The sequence below is a fragment of the Lagopus muta genome, chromosome 8 (assembly GCF_023343835.1).
Source record: "Lagopus muta isolate bLagMut1 chromosome 8, bLagMut1 primary, whole genome shotgun sequence".
In the NCBI taxonomy this organism is placed as follows: domain Eukaryota; kingdom Metazoa; phylum Chordata; class Aves; order Galliformes; family Phasianidae; genus Lagopus; species Lagopus muta.
This window is the reverse complement of record NC_064440.1, coordinates 31862760-31879268: the sequence shown is the minus strand read 5'-3', so window position 1 is coordinate 31879268 and position 16509 is coordinate 31862760. Positions and strand designations below refer to the sequence as shown.

The following is a 16509-nucleotide window of genomic DNA, read 5'->3' as shown; positions in this document are numbered from 1 at the left end:
GCAGGCAAATAGCACTCCTCAGAAAGAGAAGTCTTAGTAAGGTTTTGATAAAGTAGTAGTCAAAATTATTTTCCTAGAAAGCAGTCTGAAGGGGGGGGGGGGGGGGGAAAGAAGTGCAGCCTCAAGCAGCTTGCTTCTCTTCTTTATTTTGCTCCTCTCTTCCTATTTGCACATTTGGTCTAGTGCACTGCGTTTTCGTAGTGAGGTATCTGTAGCACGGGGGCTACAAGGTGGCCTCTGGAAGAAGAGAGACCAGGGCCACCCCCATGCTGGACAGAGCCATTTCTAGATGGCTCAAAGATCCATCTAGAACCAATGAGCTGGTCATGCCTCTGCGCTTATGTGTTTAAGAAAGGGTAAAAATTGCTGTGCAGCAGCTGCAAGAGAAACGATGAGAAAAACAAGCCTGCAGACACCAAGGTCAGTGAAGAAGGAGGGGAGGAGATGCTCCAGGTACTGGAGAAGATTCCCTGCCCCATGGAGAAAACAATGGTGGCATATGCTGTCCTCTTGCAGCCCATGGTGTACCACATCAGAGCAGATACACACACTGCAGCTCATGGAGGACCCCACACTGCAGCAGATGGATACATGCTAAAGGAAACTGCAGTCCATGGGGAGCCCACACAAAAGCAGCATCCTACTAAGATCTGCAGCCTGTGGAGAGGAGCACATGCTGGAACACGTATTCTGGCAGGAACTGCAGCCCGTGGGGGAGCTGTGCTGGAGCAGTCCATTCAAAAAGAACTCAGCCTATTACATAGACCCATTCTGGAGCAGTTTTTGAACTGCATGCTAGAATAATTCATGAAAGACTATATGCCTCAGAAGGGACCCAGCGCAGAAATATGGGAAAAGGGTGAAAAGGAAGGAACAGCAAAGGGTTTTGAACTTAATACAGCTCCATTCCTCTTCCCCCTGCACTGTACAGGGAGTAGGAGAATATAGAAAAGTCATGAGTGAAGTTGAGCTTGGAAGGAAGGTGGAGAAAGAGAAGGTGGTTTTAGTTTCTCCTTGGTACTCACTATTCTACTATGTCATTAATTATCAATGAAGTAAGTTAATTTTACCCAAGTTAAGTCTGTTTGCTTGTGACAGGTTAGCAATCTCTCTCTGTCCTTATTTTGACCTTCATTTTTCCCCTCTTACTTTCTCCCCTTGCTGAGGAGTGAGAGAGTGGCTTGGTGGGCACCTGAGGCAATGAAAAGAACTGTGCTGGGTTAACCTCGAAACACAGAATCATAGAATCACAGAATGGCCCAGGTTGGAAGGGACCTCAAGGATCATCAAACTCCAACATCCATGCCACATGCAGGGCCACCAACCTCCCCCATCCAACCAGGCCTTGAACACCTCCAGGGACGGGGCAGCCACAGCCTCTCTGGGCAGCTGTTTCAGCACCTCACCACTCTGCCCATGAAGAACTTCCCCTTGATATCCAACCTAAATCCTCCCTCCTTCAACTTAAAACCATTTTCTCTTGTCCTGCCGTTATCTACCCTTGAAAGAGTTGACCTTGCCTGGTCTCTAGTCAAGATAGAAATAGCTTAATGAAAGCAAAACAAAGGCAACATACCAAATGCTTGAGCAAACTCTGAATTGATTATATTGCTGTATTTCCTCTGCATAGAAATCCTGCTCAACACAAATTACCAGTTATGTTTTTCTCTGCTTGTTGAACATAAACAGGGCTGTGCAGATTGTCTTCCTGGACCTTCTGAGCACAAAAGCACAGGAAGGTCTGCAAAAACCAAATAGCCCTAACAAAATCCTTGATGTCATTAAGACCTCCTCCACTAGACAGCTGTCTTGCAAGGCCTTGTAACCTGCTGTGAGTTGAGCTGTCTGCTAGATAGGCTGACTGTTTTTGTTCCCTTACCTGCTGCTCCAGCCATGTGCTCATCCACACTGAGCAGGAGCTCCCATGCTGCAGGATGGATGTCCCCATACATTTCCTCAGTGAGGACAGGAGCTGCCTTGATTAGCAGTGACAAAGGTGCAGGGGAGAGGCTCATAACCTGTAAAAATATTTAAAAATACAAGTGTCACAACCTACAGCTGAGCTGTGCCATCTGTCTTCAGTGAACACTGTCACATTTTTAACAATTACCCTAGTTTTGGACAGCACTTTATCTGGCTGATAGCTTCTAGTTTCAGTCATTTCAGATAATGTTCCACAGAAGAACATTGCTTTCAACCTACACTAAATCAGCAGTTCTGAGTCTGCTGCTACTCACTTAGGTCACAAAACATGGATAAAGAGGACAAAAGGAATGGAAAACTCTTCCAAGATGGTACACATACACTGATGTCAACCCATGAAAATTTCAGACAACCAAGAATTGTCCATTACTTCTTCAAGAACACTGAACAAGAAAGAACAAAAGAAACTTCCCGTACACTGACAGGTTGCATCTAAATGGATTCGTGGTTTTTCTTCTGTTTTATTTTCTGTGTCTCAGTCTTGATGCATTTATCCCTATGGGAAGCCATGGATGTTGATCAACATTTAATGGACCTATATCTTTCAAGGATTCTTTGCCAGGAGTTCCCCTAAAAAGCTTAAATTTAGCATTACTCATCTCATGAAAACATGCAAGTCTGAACTAATCCACACTCAAGAACAACAGTTCTTTCCATCATATGGGCTTCATGATCCATACACATTTTCCTTCTTGTTGCAGCCTGACCCAACATCTGTGTAGCAACCTCCCCAACCAGTGTATGGCCTTGCTTAGTCAGTACCTGGTGCCTAATGTATTTTAACATTCCAGAGTCCTTCTTTCCTTCCAAGTTGATATCAATCACTCTCTTTTTTAGAGAGGGAGTTCTGAGGCATGACTTGTCTGAGCACTGAAAAGGAAAAAAGAAAAAAATAAGAAAGTGTTCTCATTTTGATTTCCTGAAGTGTGGAAAGGGAGATCACGTACAAGAGGAGTTTCCATACACTAGAAGCTGCCAAGTACCAGAGGTGCAGCACCAAGCCCTTTCCTCTGCTAGCAACAGGCCTAGTATCAGTGAGATGACATCCCATTTTCTTCTCTTTTTAACACTGCTTTTCCCAATAAAAGCTTGAAGAAGACAATAAACCCAGTGAGGACTGTGAACGTTCCTTGTGTAATCTTCACAGGTGACACTCGTGTATTTTAGGTGAACAGTATTTTAAACACAGAAGTGGTACAAAAGCTACAGCTTTCCCAAAAATTCCCAACTGAAATTAACACTTATTCCTCTCTCAGCTACATTTATCTTCTGCAGAGAGCATGTGACAACTCATTTTAAGACTTGAGCTTATGCCTCTCTGATTGTTGTCTCTAGCAGATTGCCAGTGCCAATGATAATGTCAAGGCCTGTTCATGCTCACTGTTCACAATACCAAGAACTTTCCCAGAATGCTGTTTCCACAGATTTTCTCCTCAAGCTGGTAGCATGCTGATTAAAGCAGCGTCCCTCATTTTTCAGGGGGCTCAAAAGCCCCAGGATTAAATTTGTGTCATCCTGCTTTGCAGTTGGAGATGAAACAATATACAGCATTGCACAGTGTTCTTTTGCTACCTTTCATGAACACTGCCAGCTGCTCATCTTACGCCTGCCTTCTGTGGAGGAAACGCCTGCCTCTATTTCTTAATATCTAATTCACACACTGCTTTTTTATGCCAGAGGAAACATACGGGAATTGTTCTTTCCAGGAAAGCAGAATCATTACCTCATTTAATCTGCCCTGTGCTTTGTTCCATAAAGATACCCTTCTAACATGACAGGAAACAAACAATCCACCGGTTGATAAAGAAACATTCTAAATTATTCTTATCGTCTTTCATTTCCACTTATGCAGATGAGAGCTGCTACCCAACTAAAATCTTGATGAGAGTTTCATGAACACTTTTGCTTTCACTGTTACTGCTAACCAGCAGGATGACTTCTGCCATTGCAAATATTCAGAAGAACGTCTGTCTTTTGTGGTCGAAGCTGTATAGGCATTTACCAGATATTTACTTTATTCATTTGGTAGCTCTGTGGGTATTTTGCTGAACCAACAAATATATTTCCAGTGAAGTTAAAGGCATTGTGCAAAGGCCTAAAAAGGCACAACCTTTTTTGACTCTGTCTTGCAGAGATGATCATCAAAAGCATCTCACTAAAGAGACTGTAATATTAAAGACCAATGCAAACAATTATTGGAAAAGAGCTGAAATCTCAGATCCAAAAGAAATCTTGCAAGGTTTTACCAGAATTCCAGGAATGATTCTTGTTAACAGACAAGAAGGAACGGGAAAAAAGGAATGAGACTCCAGGGGCTGATAAACAAATCTCATAAAAGAGCAGTACCTTTAAGGTCAGCCTATAGGCATTTTAACATCCTTATCAGCAACCAAGATTCTTCCTGAACAATACAGTTTACATTCTTTCCATAATGCTAAATCACTTAGTAACTTTTTGCAGCACTGTGTTTAGCAAAGTGCTGTGTTCCTTTTCTCATGATAGAGCGTTCTTTGAATACATTATGCAGTCCTTGAAGATACTTATGCCTTGCCCAGGGAACAAAACAAAACAAAAACCATAAAACCATGATACATTTCCCATTTACTCACTTCTTTTTGCTTTTTGCCTCTTGCCACACTGTTCAATGTGCTGTTTTCTCGAAGTGAGTCCACTGTGTCTCCATACAGGAGTTTGATGGCACGGACAAGGCGAGCACAGGACCGGCTATGATGGAGGTAGCAGTGCGGGTGACAGTAGTCAATGTGAGTACATATGAAACTTTGCTGATTGCATAAGAGGATCATAACCTTGAAAGGAATAAAATTGGATAGTCACCTATAGAGTCATGCTGCATAGCATATGCAGCCAGTGATGGGGACAGCAGGCTGATATTCACAGCCTAGCTGGCAAGGCAAGATGTTCAACATAGCTTTTTGAAAAGGTAAGCCTACCTGTGCTCATCTCCACACCTGCAAGTAGTTTATGAACTGGCTAGGCACAGCTAAATAAACCTTGGTGTTAACAAAGCAGACAAAGGAAGAGAGCTGCTGTAAGTGCATATGTTTGGCTGGTGGCAAGATTATGGTTGAGGAAAACAGTACTCTCAGATCACAGAAAAGCTACTCTATCTCCAGTCTGAGATAAAGACTTAGACTGGAAATAGTCAACTACTCAAGCACCATCAAAGATGCAAACATATTAGATTCAGGGGTTAGTTTCCTTCAAGGAAAGGGCAATGAAATGTCTCAACACACTCTCAACTACTAACTAGCTCTGCCAGTGCTTACGTGGAATACTTGCCTTGCTGTGCTTGGGTAGGCCCAATCCAGCCTAGTTTTATGTTAGCTGGCTCAGCTACTATTTCTAGTGGTGATGCCATACTGCAGCAGAGAGCTGCAAAATCGGTCTAAGAAACAGTAAATATCTGGGCATTTTGCTCTACTAAGCCCTGCTTCGCCGTAGCAACACAACCATTAAGTCCAAACTAATCAATTAAAAGCAACCTTGGTAAGTATGCAATTCAGTGACTGCTCTCTGGTTGTACCTCAGAGGATTCATTCCTGGAGGAAGAGAGTTCAGTCCAGCAGCAGTTTGTACACAGGTCTTCAAGTCACAGACAACACCAGACCGTTTGTAGTATTCCAAGGGAAACACTAGGGCATCTGCAAGCTGTTCACACTGTAGATCATAACTGGCCTTTATAAACTTTTCTCTTCATCGTACAGCCTAGTGTGGAAATACCTAGAACTACCAGAAGGAGGCTACCCCACACTTTCCATGCATTTAATACTTCTGCAGCTGCAGCCTGCCCACTCTTTCAGGTAAGGCAGCCACATCACTCTCCACTCTCAAATATTTAGGCTTTTGAAAAGTCAGGAGCTTAATTTAAGACAAATCTCAGCAGCATATTTGGGACCGTTGTCTTTGCTCACTTGTTCTGGTATTACTTCATTTTGGGGTCAAACGGGGATAACTCAAGTCACTAATGCTGCATGAATGCGTGAATGGTAAATCTGATCAGCACTGTACAGCCTCTACTGAGTCCTGGGTGCACTGTAACTTGTAGTTACAGCACAGTGACACACTGTGAGGACACTATATATAGGGCTGCCATAAAGGAAATGTGCACACAGAGAAGAAACTGGACCCAATGACCCTTTTGAGTGGTTTGCACGACTGCCAAGTAAAGCAGGGTTTTGCTTTGCTGCAGTTTTAGTTAACACCCACCCACACCTTCCTTCCAACAAACAAAAATGAGAAAGTTCTCATGTGATACTGGTACATGTGTGGCATTAATTTGAACAGGTGATTTTTTAAATCATCCTTTCTCCTAAGCAAGATAATCAAACCAAGCGAGAAAAATAGCTCAAGTTCCTTTCATTTCATGCTTCGTGTTTAAAAGTCCACACGTACTCCCACACTGAGTAAAGGCATCATGTTTTATCCTAAGCTGCTAGGTAGAAAAATGAATTTATCCTCTATTAATTCATCACTCAGTACACGCTTGCATGTCTACATACTCCACTCAGTACAGTGGATTTTCCAGTTGACATGTAACCACTACCAGCAACAGAGAAGTGACAGAGAAGTAAGGTAGTCAGGGACACAGGTACTAGTTTGGAAAACATGGTCAATGATCCATACTTACATGCAGCCATGACATGTTCCGATGGTAGTTCTCCTCCGTGCCTGTGCTGCTCAGCACCTCTGGCTCAATGCTAGGTTCGCTCGCGCTCCAAGGGCTCCCTTCTTCAAAAGAAAAATATCCAAAGGTGGTTGTTTTTATTGCTTCCTATATGCTTAAAGCCTAGGGACAGCACTTGTAAGCCAGGCAAGCCTTGTGGAAACAGACCACAGTACACTGAATATGCCACACTGCAAAACTGCATTTGGACACCCCTCCCCAACGTTGGTATCACGCTGGTTAGACAATTACAATTCAGATGCCAATGTCTCACAGGCCATTTCTGTCAGGAGCAAACTGCTCCCTCCTCACATATTTTCTTTAGTGCAAAGGGAGGAGGAAGTAAAAAAAAAACATCAGGAAGAACTTCTTTGCACCATTCAGATGCTATAAATGGTTGGTTTAGTGATCTGCATTGACTGAGCTCTGTGATTAAAAACATCAAAAAAAAAAATCCAACCAGAAGTGGCATCCAACTGGAAGCACCAGTGGACCAAGTAATTGCTAAATGCCCATGGAAACTGCTAACATTACGGGGATGAAAGGGGAAAAAAATCCTGATTCTAGCATACTAGTTCTAGAGAATTCAGGCAAAGGAGAGATTTATGTGGGAACAGCACTGAACCTCGTGTTTCCTGCAGCCATTTCATTACCTGTGGGTTTCCTATAATACTAACAGTACTGTTAAGGGATGACTGGAGACAAACTCTAGTTAATACTTTCTTTCTCCTCTTTAAGTGAACTCTGACTTTCCAAAGACTACAGAACAGGCAATGCTACTCTCCATACTCTCCATGCTTACCTAATAAAACATCCTCTGATCAACATAAAAACGACCATTAAGCTTGGGATGCCGTTTCCACTCTAAATGGACGCAAACCTTAGTTTTTGGTTAACAACTCTATTAGAGAGAGCCCCTTAAGTTCAACTGTGATGGAGATTTCTTCTGACAGGATGCATATTTGGTTTCTATAACATACATATACTGAGATTCATCTTTTTGAAAACTAAGGAAGGCAACTGTAAACTGTAAAAATAGATGTATATGCCAATATGTAGAAATACAGTATGTAGCACGCACATGTTATGTTCTACATACAGTTATATATATATATACACTACATGCCATATGGCATGCTTTGATATCATGTACTACATAAATATGAAGCACATGTCCAAACATATATATATATATCCTATCTGTTAATATAGACAATAAAATATCATATATACATATGACCTTATTCTTTATATCAGATGATTTAGGGGTGTGTGTATGTGCATATACACATGTGCATGTGCTCCCCTAAAGACAGCATGCATTCAGCTGGCAGACACCAGCATTCCAAGAGTTCATGCTGTAACACGGAGCTCTGAATGGGCAGTCTGCACATGGAGCTGACCCTGCAGCCAAGCCTTCGGCGGCAGGATTTGAACCATATTCTACCCAGGCCCTACTTCTGGCAGTCCATGAAAAGGACTCTAGGTTTTTCCTACCTAGCCTGTCGGGGTGGGGGTCTGTGGTTGTTTCTAGCTCTGCTGCCATCACATCAAGAGTTTAGGACCTGCCTACTCATCCCCTCCCTTTCCACCCACTCATCTAAGTTACCTATATCAGTGACAGTGTCCCTGCTGTGGGACAGCTGCAGCTCCTCATTCTCAGACTCTGAGTCCTGCCGTGATAACTTGGTGCTCTTTAGGCTGCCGGCCCGGCGAATGCTGGAAAGGGAACCCCCCTTCTTCACCCGGAAACTGCGGGTTCCTTTAATCTGGAGCAAGCGGGAGCCTCCTATCCTGATCTTCCTGCTGGGAACTGTATTAAAAGAATAAAAGAGGACTTTTTTCCCCTTAATTTTTCCCCATTTTAGAAAAGAAATATATCCTGGCCCACCCCTCCCTCCCAACCTTGTGCTGCCAGCCTATGTTGCAGCATCTTTTCTTCTACCAAGAAATATAGGGCCAGAGGCTCTCTCCAAAGCCACCGCCAATGCAGCTCTGTCAATCAGGAAGTAAAAGTTTAAGGAAATGTGTTCTGCACCTCTTTTCCTGTAGACCTGGTACCTCGCCTCAGGCCTTGTCTGTATTTGGAATTAGCCCTTCTTCAACCACCAGCAAGTAGAGTCAGCTGCTCTAACAAAAACCCAGAAAGTGGACAAGGAAAAACTACGATTCACACCACTTTGAATCAATTCCTGCCAGGAAACAGAATCTGTCCAATGGATGTAAATTGCATTTTTCTTTGCCAGCCCCTGGGGTCTTCATTAGTGCAGAATCACTTCTTGCTAGGGATAGATGGCTGAATCCCAAGCATGAACAAGGCACCATGGAAAAACCTATTTTCTTGTGGGCCTGGGCTCTGAAAAACCCACTGAAATCTGCAGTAGAATCAACTATTCACACAGCACACGTGATTGCAGAAGGGTAGTCTGCTTCATGAGGTTAGCACACACGACTTCTTTGAAGTAAGATTTGCATAAATCCGTGTCTCTGCATGTTACTCTTCAGTCAATAGAATGCTTTAGAGGAAACAGGAGCACGTAGATCCTCTCCTTCAGACAAATCAGCAGCTTTCAGGCATTAACAACATCCATTAACACTCTGCATTTTTGATGAGCACAGACATGAAATGGTTCAATGTTCAAAGCACCAACCGTTTGCACTTTCGTTCTCCTCTTAGTTCAAAGGCAGTACATGGCAGTATGTCAGTCCAAATGTTGCAACACTCAGTCATTTTACTGCAGATCTAATCAGGCAGGGCCATGTGTGATTGATCGCTCTTTTGGAGTCTTGTTGAGAATGAACAGGACACAGTTTTTTTGGATACCGTGGGTAAGAAAATATTTCAAATGAATTGTATTTTGGCTTCGAGAAATAAAACAGACATACCTTTCCTGCTGAGAATGCTCCTAATTCCTCCAGAACCCAACACCCACTCCACTTCCAGTGACTAACACCCTGGCCGAAGACAGGATAGGTTCTGAGAGCTACTGTTCAGGCGTCATGGATCAGCTGGGCAAATCACTGTTGAGTGGCCAGATCTCCCTCCAAGTGATCACGCTGAGTTTCTTAGCAATTGTTACTGGTTGAATTTTGCTCAGATCAATCTCTATACAGCTGCTCAGTTCACACAAACACCAAACTACTTTAGCTCTTGTAACCGAATTTTGTAGAATACCGCGTTAGTGCCTAAACAGAATGTATGACACAGTGAGAGCCTGCATCTACCTAGCTTTAGTGTCTATGTTTCAGACCTACCTGGAGCAGATTCTAGACAGTAAACCCGAAGCTTTTGGATTAGCTGATAAGTCATGCCTGGGGTGAGCAATGAGAACAAAGTTTTTAACACTCCAGAGTAAGTGAAAGGAAGCAGATTAGTATTCATCAGACAGGTAGAGATAAAGAGACCTGCCTCTGCAGGCAAGAAAAATTTAGTTATAGTCACACAGCAACATTTTCTTATCTAGAAATGTGCAATTACAAAAGATGCCTCTGCATCTTACGTGGCCCAGGTAGATCCCCACAAGAATATGCTATGGCCAGGAAAAGAACATAATTATTGTAATTTTTAACTAAAACATTATCTTGCATTTATTTAGATTCCAGACATTTCAAATTCATTTCTTGCTAGCATATATTTAGGGGTCGGCCTTCTTACTATTATCACCTTTCTCATCTCTAAAATGTAGTTAAGAAGTAACTTTAGTAAGGAATACTACAGGACAGATTACAGAGAAAGGAAAATGGGAAAAAAAAAAAAACAACAATCTAAAACTGCAGGAAAAATCATTTAAACAAAGTCAATTATCTTCTCAAAAATAATTAAATTCTACAGTAGGCCTGCAGCACAGTAACACATGGAGTTACAGCTCAGTCAGTACTGTCTCTAAGGAAAATGGGATAGTTGTAGAATGGCCATCAGAGTTTTCCAGCAGCACCACATGCTTGTAGGCGTTCTGTCATTTACGAGACTGCTGCCTGAGAGGCTGAAAAGGGTCTTCATGGAATTACGTAGCTATCTTCAAAAAAACCAAAACATTTCCTCATCTAAATAGTTAAGAAACATCTCATCCCACTGGGTTAAGATTATGAGATGGACCGTAGGCCGGTGTGCATCTCTGAGCTGCCATTACGTCAGGGGCACAAAACACTAGGTTAAGCATGAACTTAACTCACCTGACCTTTCTTAGAAAGAAGTCCCTAGCTGTGTTCACAGAAGTAACTGTCCATGTGACAAACAAATTTGGAAGCAACTGTACACTAGGTGAATCTTAGAAATGTTTCTTTCTTTACTTTCTACAGTAATTATGGTAGGGTTACAGCTGAAGACAACAAGGACTTTGTCCAAGGCCCTCTGAAGCAAACAAAAGTGCCTCTGAATCATCAATACACAATACAGATCCTAGAGGATAACCAGCCACAGAATTCATCCTTTTCAAATAACTGTAAACCATCCTTTTGAAACAATTATCAAAATCATCATTCAAACATCTGTGTCTCTATATGGCCTTTATAAGACAGGACTAAATAGTGCTTCCAGAAAACGTGTTTGAGGGAAAAATCATTTACAGGTGACTCCTGGCAGTTTAGTTTCTACTTGCAAATTGAAATAATGACTGTATATTGTATTGCAACACTTGTACCATCAGGTAGTACGTGAGTTTTGCATGAGATGGCTTAAAAATGGAAACAATCTGCTTTTCTCAGCAAACACAGTGAGCTTGAGGTTTGCTTGTACAGTATACAGTATGTTGGTAACATTAATCTGCTAGCCATCAAAAGCCACGTATGTGTGTTTTTTTCATGTGGTAGCAAAGAATTCAAGAGATCAAGTGATCACCCACTAATTCCATGAGATGCCATGACTTCCAAACCAGTACAGATTTTCACAGAAAAATCCCAATATTCCCTCCTATCTCTGGTTTTCACAAAATAAAATAAAATAAAATGTAATCAGAATAAGAAACAAATAAAACCACCTTTGATCTTTATTTATGAAGCGTATCAAATAGCGATGCTTCTAACAGCACTGCACTGAGATACAATTCCATGTAAAACATCCTCCCTTCTAGAAATCTTGCAGTGCTCTCAATTGGTTTCAGTCATAGCAGTGCTTTGTATAATTTAAGATCTTTGCTTCTCACATTCGATATATTGAAACCTGAAGGCAAAAAGCATCTCAGAAATGATTCAGAGCCAGGTGACTCCACGGCCTCCTGCTTTTTAACACAGTCTATGCAAATGAAAACATAAAATCAAGCGCCACTTCACAAGCCTGAAGAATACACAAGCCTTGCTGTGCCAACAAACCTTTTTTCTCCTCGAAGCCAGCCTCAGATTTGAGGGTGTGGCTGCTGCTGTGCAGGGAATCCTTTGAATCTTCATTTTCATCCAGAACCCCAGCAAAGCTGATTTTTCTTTCATACCTGTGCCGGTCCATCTCAGGGTCCAGACGTAGCCTACAGCTCTCCAGATCCTGTTGGCAGCATGTAGACCACACAGATGTGCAACCAGTTTGAATCACCATCTTTTTCCATTACAACCATAGAAACTTCAGGAAGAATTGTTCATATGACTACTTATTTCTGGATAAAATTACGTAGGCTCAAGAGGTCTCCTACTGGAATTTCTATACAAACTCCTACTGATGTTCCTGGGAACTACCTGGAACATGGCAAAGTCTATTATTCTAAGAGCTGGATAGGGGGAAAAAGAAGAGTTTGGTCAAACATATTCTAGACTGAGTGTGTTGAAATGGATTAGCTGATACTAGTCTATTTCATGCCAGTGGAAGGCCCCAAACAATCTGCAGTCAGCTTTGCATCCGTGTGGAAAATGAACACAAATGACTGTCAGAAAAGCTAACAGTTGATTAGAATAAGGGAAATATTTTGACTTTCCTCAACAACAAAACCTGGGATATAATATATAGCTCAAGTAATGGCTTGTAGTGTATTTGGCATTAAAAATTTCCATGTTGATAGCTTAAAAAGTTATCCAACACAAACAGTTTAGGCAAGAGACCATGAGCTTTTATCCTGAACAAATCTGAACCTAAGCCACAATAGCACTACAGATACGTTCCCAGGGTACGGTCAGAGTTATCCCCCTTGAAGTGTTTCAACACGTGACTCCTCACTGCTGTTTGTCAACGTGTACACATTGGAAACTGCTGTCCCCACAAAACTAAATGACAAAATGAAAGACATTTTTTCAGTGCATCACACAAAAGTACATATTAGCCACCATATTCTTAGCTTTAAGACAGCTACTTTGCTGAGATGAACCCTAAATCCTGGTATTATCCTACTTTTGGATGTAGCCATTTCTTACATAGCAAAAATATCAACAAGGTGTTTAGGAAGACTCATGCTGAATTTCTCTATGCTTTTTATTATTGCCATTCTTACATACCTGGGGGCTGAGTCACTTCTTCATAGGTCAACTACAGCCTTTGAAATCAGCCTCAAATCCTAACTACAACAACGCTGAGCCATCACCCTGTCAAGAACGACTGTTATCAGCAAAATTTGGCCCTTCATTAACAAAAAGAACAACAGTAGGGCTGAATCCTCTGCGCTCTCTTAGAAATCTGACTTTTCACACTTCCCTCAAAAAACGTAGTCTGATTTCCCGAGGAAATTATGCTTACAAGATCATACTGCTTATGTGTCATTCTATGTTCATCACCTCTGAATTTGCTGGCCACTTCCAACATAACTTGACAGAAGACAGCTGACAGAAGACAGCCTGCATATTTCGTGAAACAACAGGTTGAAGGTGATATTAAATGCATTAATTGACATAAGAAAATCCACATAAGAATGAGCTGCTAGAAATTATGAGGTTCTGCCATTCGGAAAATTAGCTGTCACCTTATCAGATGCTTAGCTTATTACTCATGCTAATATTTGCCTGTGTCTCTCTTAGGCTCATGGAAGTCTCGTTCATTCTTTGCTTCCTTTCTTTCTTTCCTTTGTTCCTTCAATTCTAATGATAAGACAACAGAAAAACTGCAACCATGACAAAGAAGTGCACGCTCTAAGCTTCTGCAAATGCTCTGCCAATCATCTTCTCTCCTTTCTCCTAACTTCTCTGTTGAGTGTCAGCTGACACTCTTAATCAGCTATGTTGCACTTGAACTGTCATTTGTTGCACTCTCAGGTCCTCCAAACAGTTTCTCAAGGCACCTGCTGCTTTCCCTACTTTGAAACTCCCTTGGACTTCCAACACATATTCTGCTTCCCTAGCCTTACCTTTCTAATTGGCTCATTTGATGCACGCTGCCCTAACTATCTTCCTAACAGACAATGGCTCCTTTCCCTCTGCGTCAGACGTTCCTTTGAGTTATCCCAGCCTCTCTCTCTCCTCAGAAAGGCACAGAGCACAGTGACTTTGCTGGCACATCTCCCTCTCCTGTTCCTATTGCCCACTTACCACAAGAGGCTCGGGACGTGGCCTAGGCATGTATGGAAAGGTCTCTCGAAGGAAAGTGGTAATCTCCAGGAGGAGCTGGCAGGCTGCCATTTTCAGCGCAAAAGGACAACAACATTTGGTAGGATTCACAGTGCCTAGGAAAAAATATTTCTATGGTGAGCAAGGAGATGATGCAAAACGTTGAACCAGAACATGATGGGCGTTTTTATGTATGGTACACGATACAAGCTGCACTAAAAAAGGAAAATCCAGAGTTCTATCTATGCCACTCTTCCTACACTAAAAGGATCATAATAGTACAAATATCAATCCATGCATTTACTGGCACGTGGCACAGTGCCAACACAGTCCAGCATTCTCCAACATATTACAGCGTATAGTGAGCTATCTACTAAATTGACATGATCTTTCAGTATTTTATACACCTTCTCATTTAATGCTGATACAAGTGAAGAAGTAGATATCCTTCTGTCTCTTGACAGTTTTGCATTCAGACAAATCTTCTGCAATACTCAACGTAGCAAAGTTTCTCAATATATATATGGAATTATGATTAGCCAGCAAAGTACTGCATCTGTTACTAAGAACTACCCTGATAACTGAAAAATGCAGTCTCCTCTGAAATCGAGCTGCTTTATTTGTGTGCACTGAAGCCAAATGCCACTCAAAGATAATTAAAGAAAAAAATAATCCAACTGCATATTCAAGTTATACATTCAAATGCTTAACCTATAACAAGAGAAGGGAAAAGGGATGACCCAAATACTTGAAGTTTTGCTTGACTGAGTCTAGACTATCAGCTTCAGAAGTCCTACACTTCGTAAGCAATCTAAGCTTAAAAAGTAAGAAACATTCTTCAGTGCCTGATAAACTTTAAAAATGCTAGTTAGGATTATGAACAGTACAAAGAAAAAAGTATTTCAAAAATTAGTTGTGATAATGATGAACTGCAACCATCTTTTAGCGTTACCTCATATTTACCATCTCCAGGAATTACAGAGAAGTTTGTTTTTGCTTGCTTTCTCTGATGTATAATCTAACAACTTTTTGCAAAGAAACAGTCCAAACCAAACAAGAAGGCACTGCCAGCATCAGATAAAACCAGATTAATTCTATGAATCTCATTAATTCCTCTGTACATGCTACGTGTAGTGAAGATGGACTCCACACGGACTGAAATATCTGAGCTGTTAAATAGAGATGAGCTGCGTGGTGTAATGGAAAATCCATCAGCATACTTTATGCTCCTCGGTCTAATTCCTTTGTGCACAGGGCAGCTTCTGGAAAGGTCTGTCTTCCACACAAAAGCTGACTGGATATCTTCTATCTATAACATGGTTCTCAGGCAAGTACTTCAGCTTTTATGTGGCTTTCTAGCCCACAGCGTGTTCTCTGTTTGCTCACCTTACGCTGCCTTGTTAAAGCAGTTCCATGTCACCCTGGTGAGTGCCCAGTATCAATCGCTGAACAGAGACACAAAGCCTGTTCCATCACTTCATTACAGGAATGTTCCCCACCTTTTAAAAGGCACTCACAGTACAGGAGAGGAAGAAATTGATGTGCCCTCTCCTGCTCTGGATATACCTCCTGAGGAGCCAATAAAACATCCAGAACAGCCACCCACACTCATATTGCTTCTAGTGCTGGCACACCGCAGAGTGGCACATGTGAAGGTCTAAGCTCAGTGTTAATACCCATCTTGATATCACTTCCCACAAATGCCATTTCCACCTCCTCCCCTTAATCCCAAAGCCGACCTTCATGTAGTGATAAGAACAAACCTAGGATCACAGCAGAAGAAACCAGAAGATACATAAACAGTGCTAGCACACTACATCCATAAACAACAGTACATGTAAACAAGAAGTGGCACATTACAGCACAGACATATATACAAATGGTGTCTGGAGAGGACATAATGTTTGTTATCACCTTCACCTACACCCATGACGGTATCTGTTTTGACTAAACTTCTTTTGCTTCACAGGCTGTTATAATCTGCATATCTGTCTAGACTTCCAGAATCAGTGATTTATCACCACCCTCCCACCCTTATGAACACACACACAGTGTGTATTTTAGTTGTTGGTACACAGGTTTTTTGATGATGCTTTTTATACCACTGTGCCTTACTTCTGCTTGAGAATCAGGCAAATATTTAGTGAAGTCAAGATTTAAAGGCCTTTGGCAGAGCTGTGCCAAGACACATCAGGTAAGGAGATCATTCTTCAAGATTAAGAAACAGAAAAGCAGGTAGTCTTACAAAATATTTTGGCAGAAACAACTGGAAACAACGGGAATCTGAACCATTTTTGGCACTGAGATGGCAGCAAGACTCAATCAATAAATCATTCTGCATATAATTGCCGTTGCCAGTATACAGGAATTGCAACTCACTATCTGTTTTG

At 41.7% G+C, this 16509-nt stretch overlaps 1 protein-coding gene across 15 annotated transcripts in view; it reads right to left on the bottom strand.

Annotated features, from left to right (window-relative positions):
* UNC80 (unc-80 homolog, NALCN channel complex subunit) overlaps nt 1-16509 on the bottom strand; it is a 120889-nt gene that overhangs the window by 50359 nt on the left and 54021 nt on the right. For 12 of the 15 annotated variants that reach the window (XM_048952933.1, XM_048952938.1, XM_048952934.1 and 9 more), the window contains 7 exons: nt 14102-14235; nt 11975-12140; nt 8277-8480; nt 6632-6732; nt 4593-4790; nt 2746-2853; nt 1880-2018 (listed from right to left, as the gene is read on the bottom strand). In XM_048952933.1, the coding sequence (XP_048808890.1) occupies nt 1880-2018; nt 2746-2853; nt 4593-4790; nt 6632-6732; nt 8277-8480; nt 11975-12140; nt 14102-14235 (1050 nt within the window). The remainder of the gene's footprint in view (nt 1-1879; nt 2019-2745; nt 2854-4592; nt 4791-6631; nt 6733-8276; nt 8481-11974; nt 12141-14101; nt 14236-16509) is intronic. The other 3 variants (XM_048952942.1, XM_048952943.1, XM_048952947.1) reach the window with 1 other exon arrangement.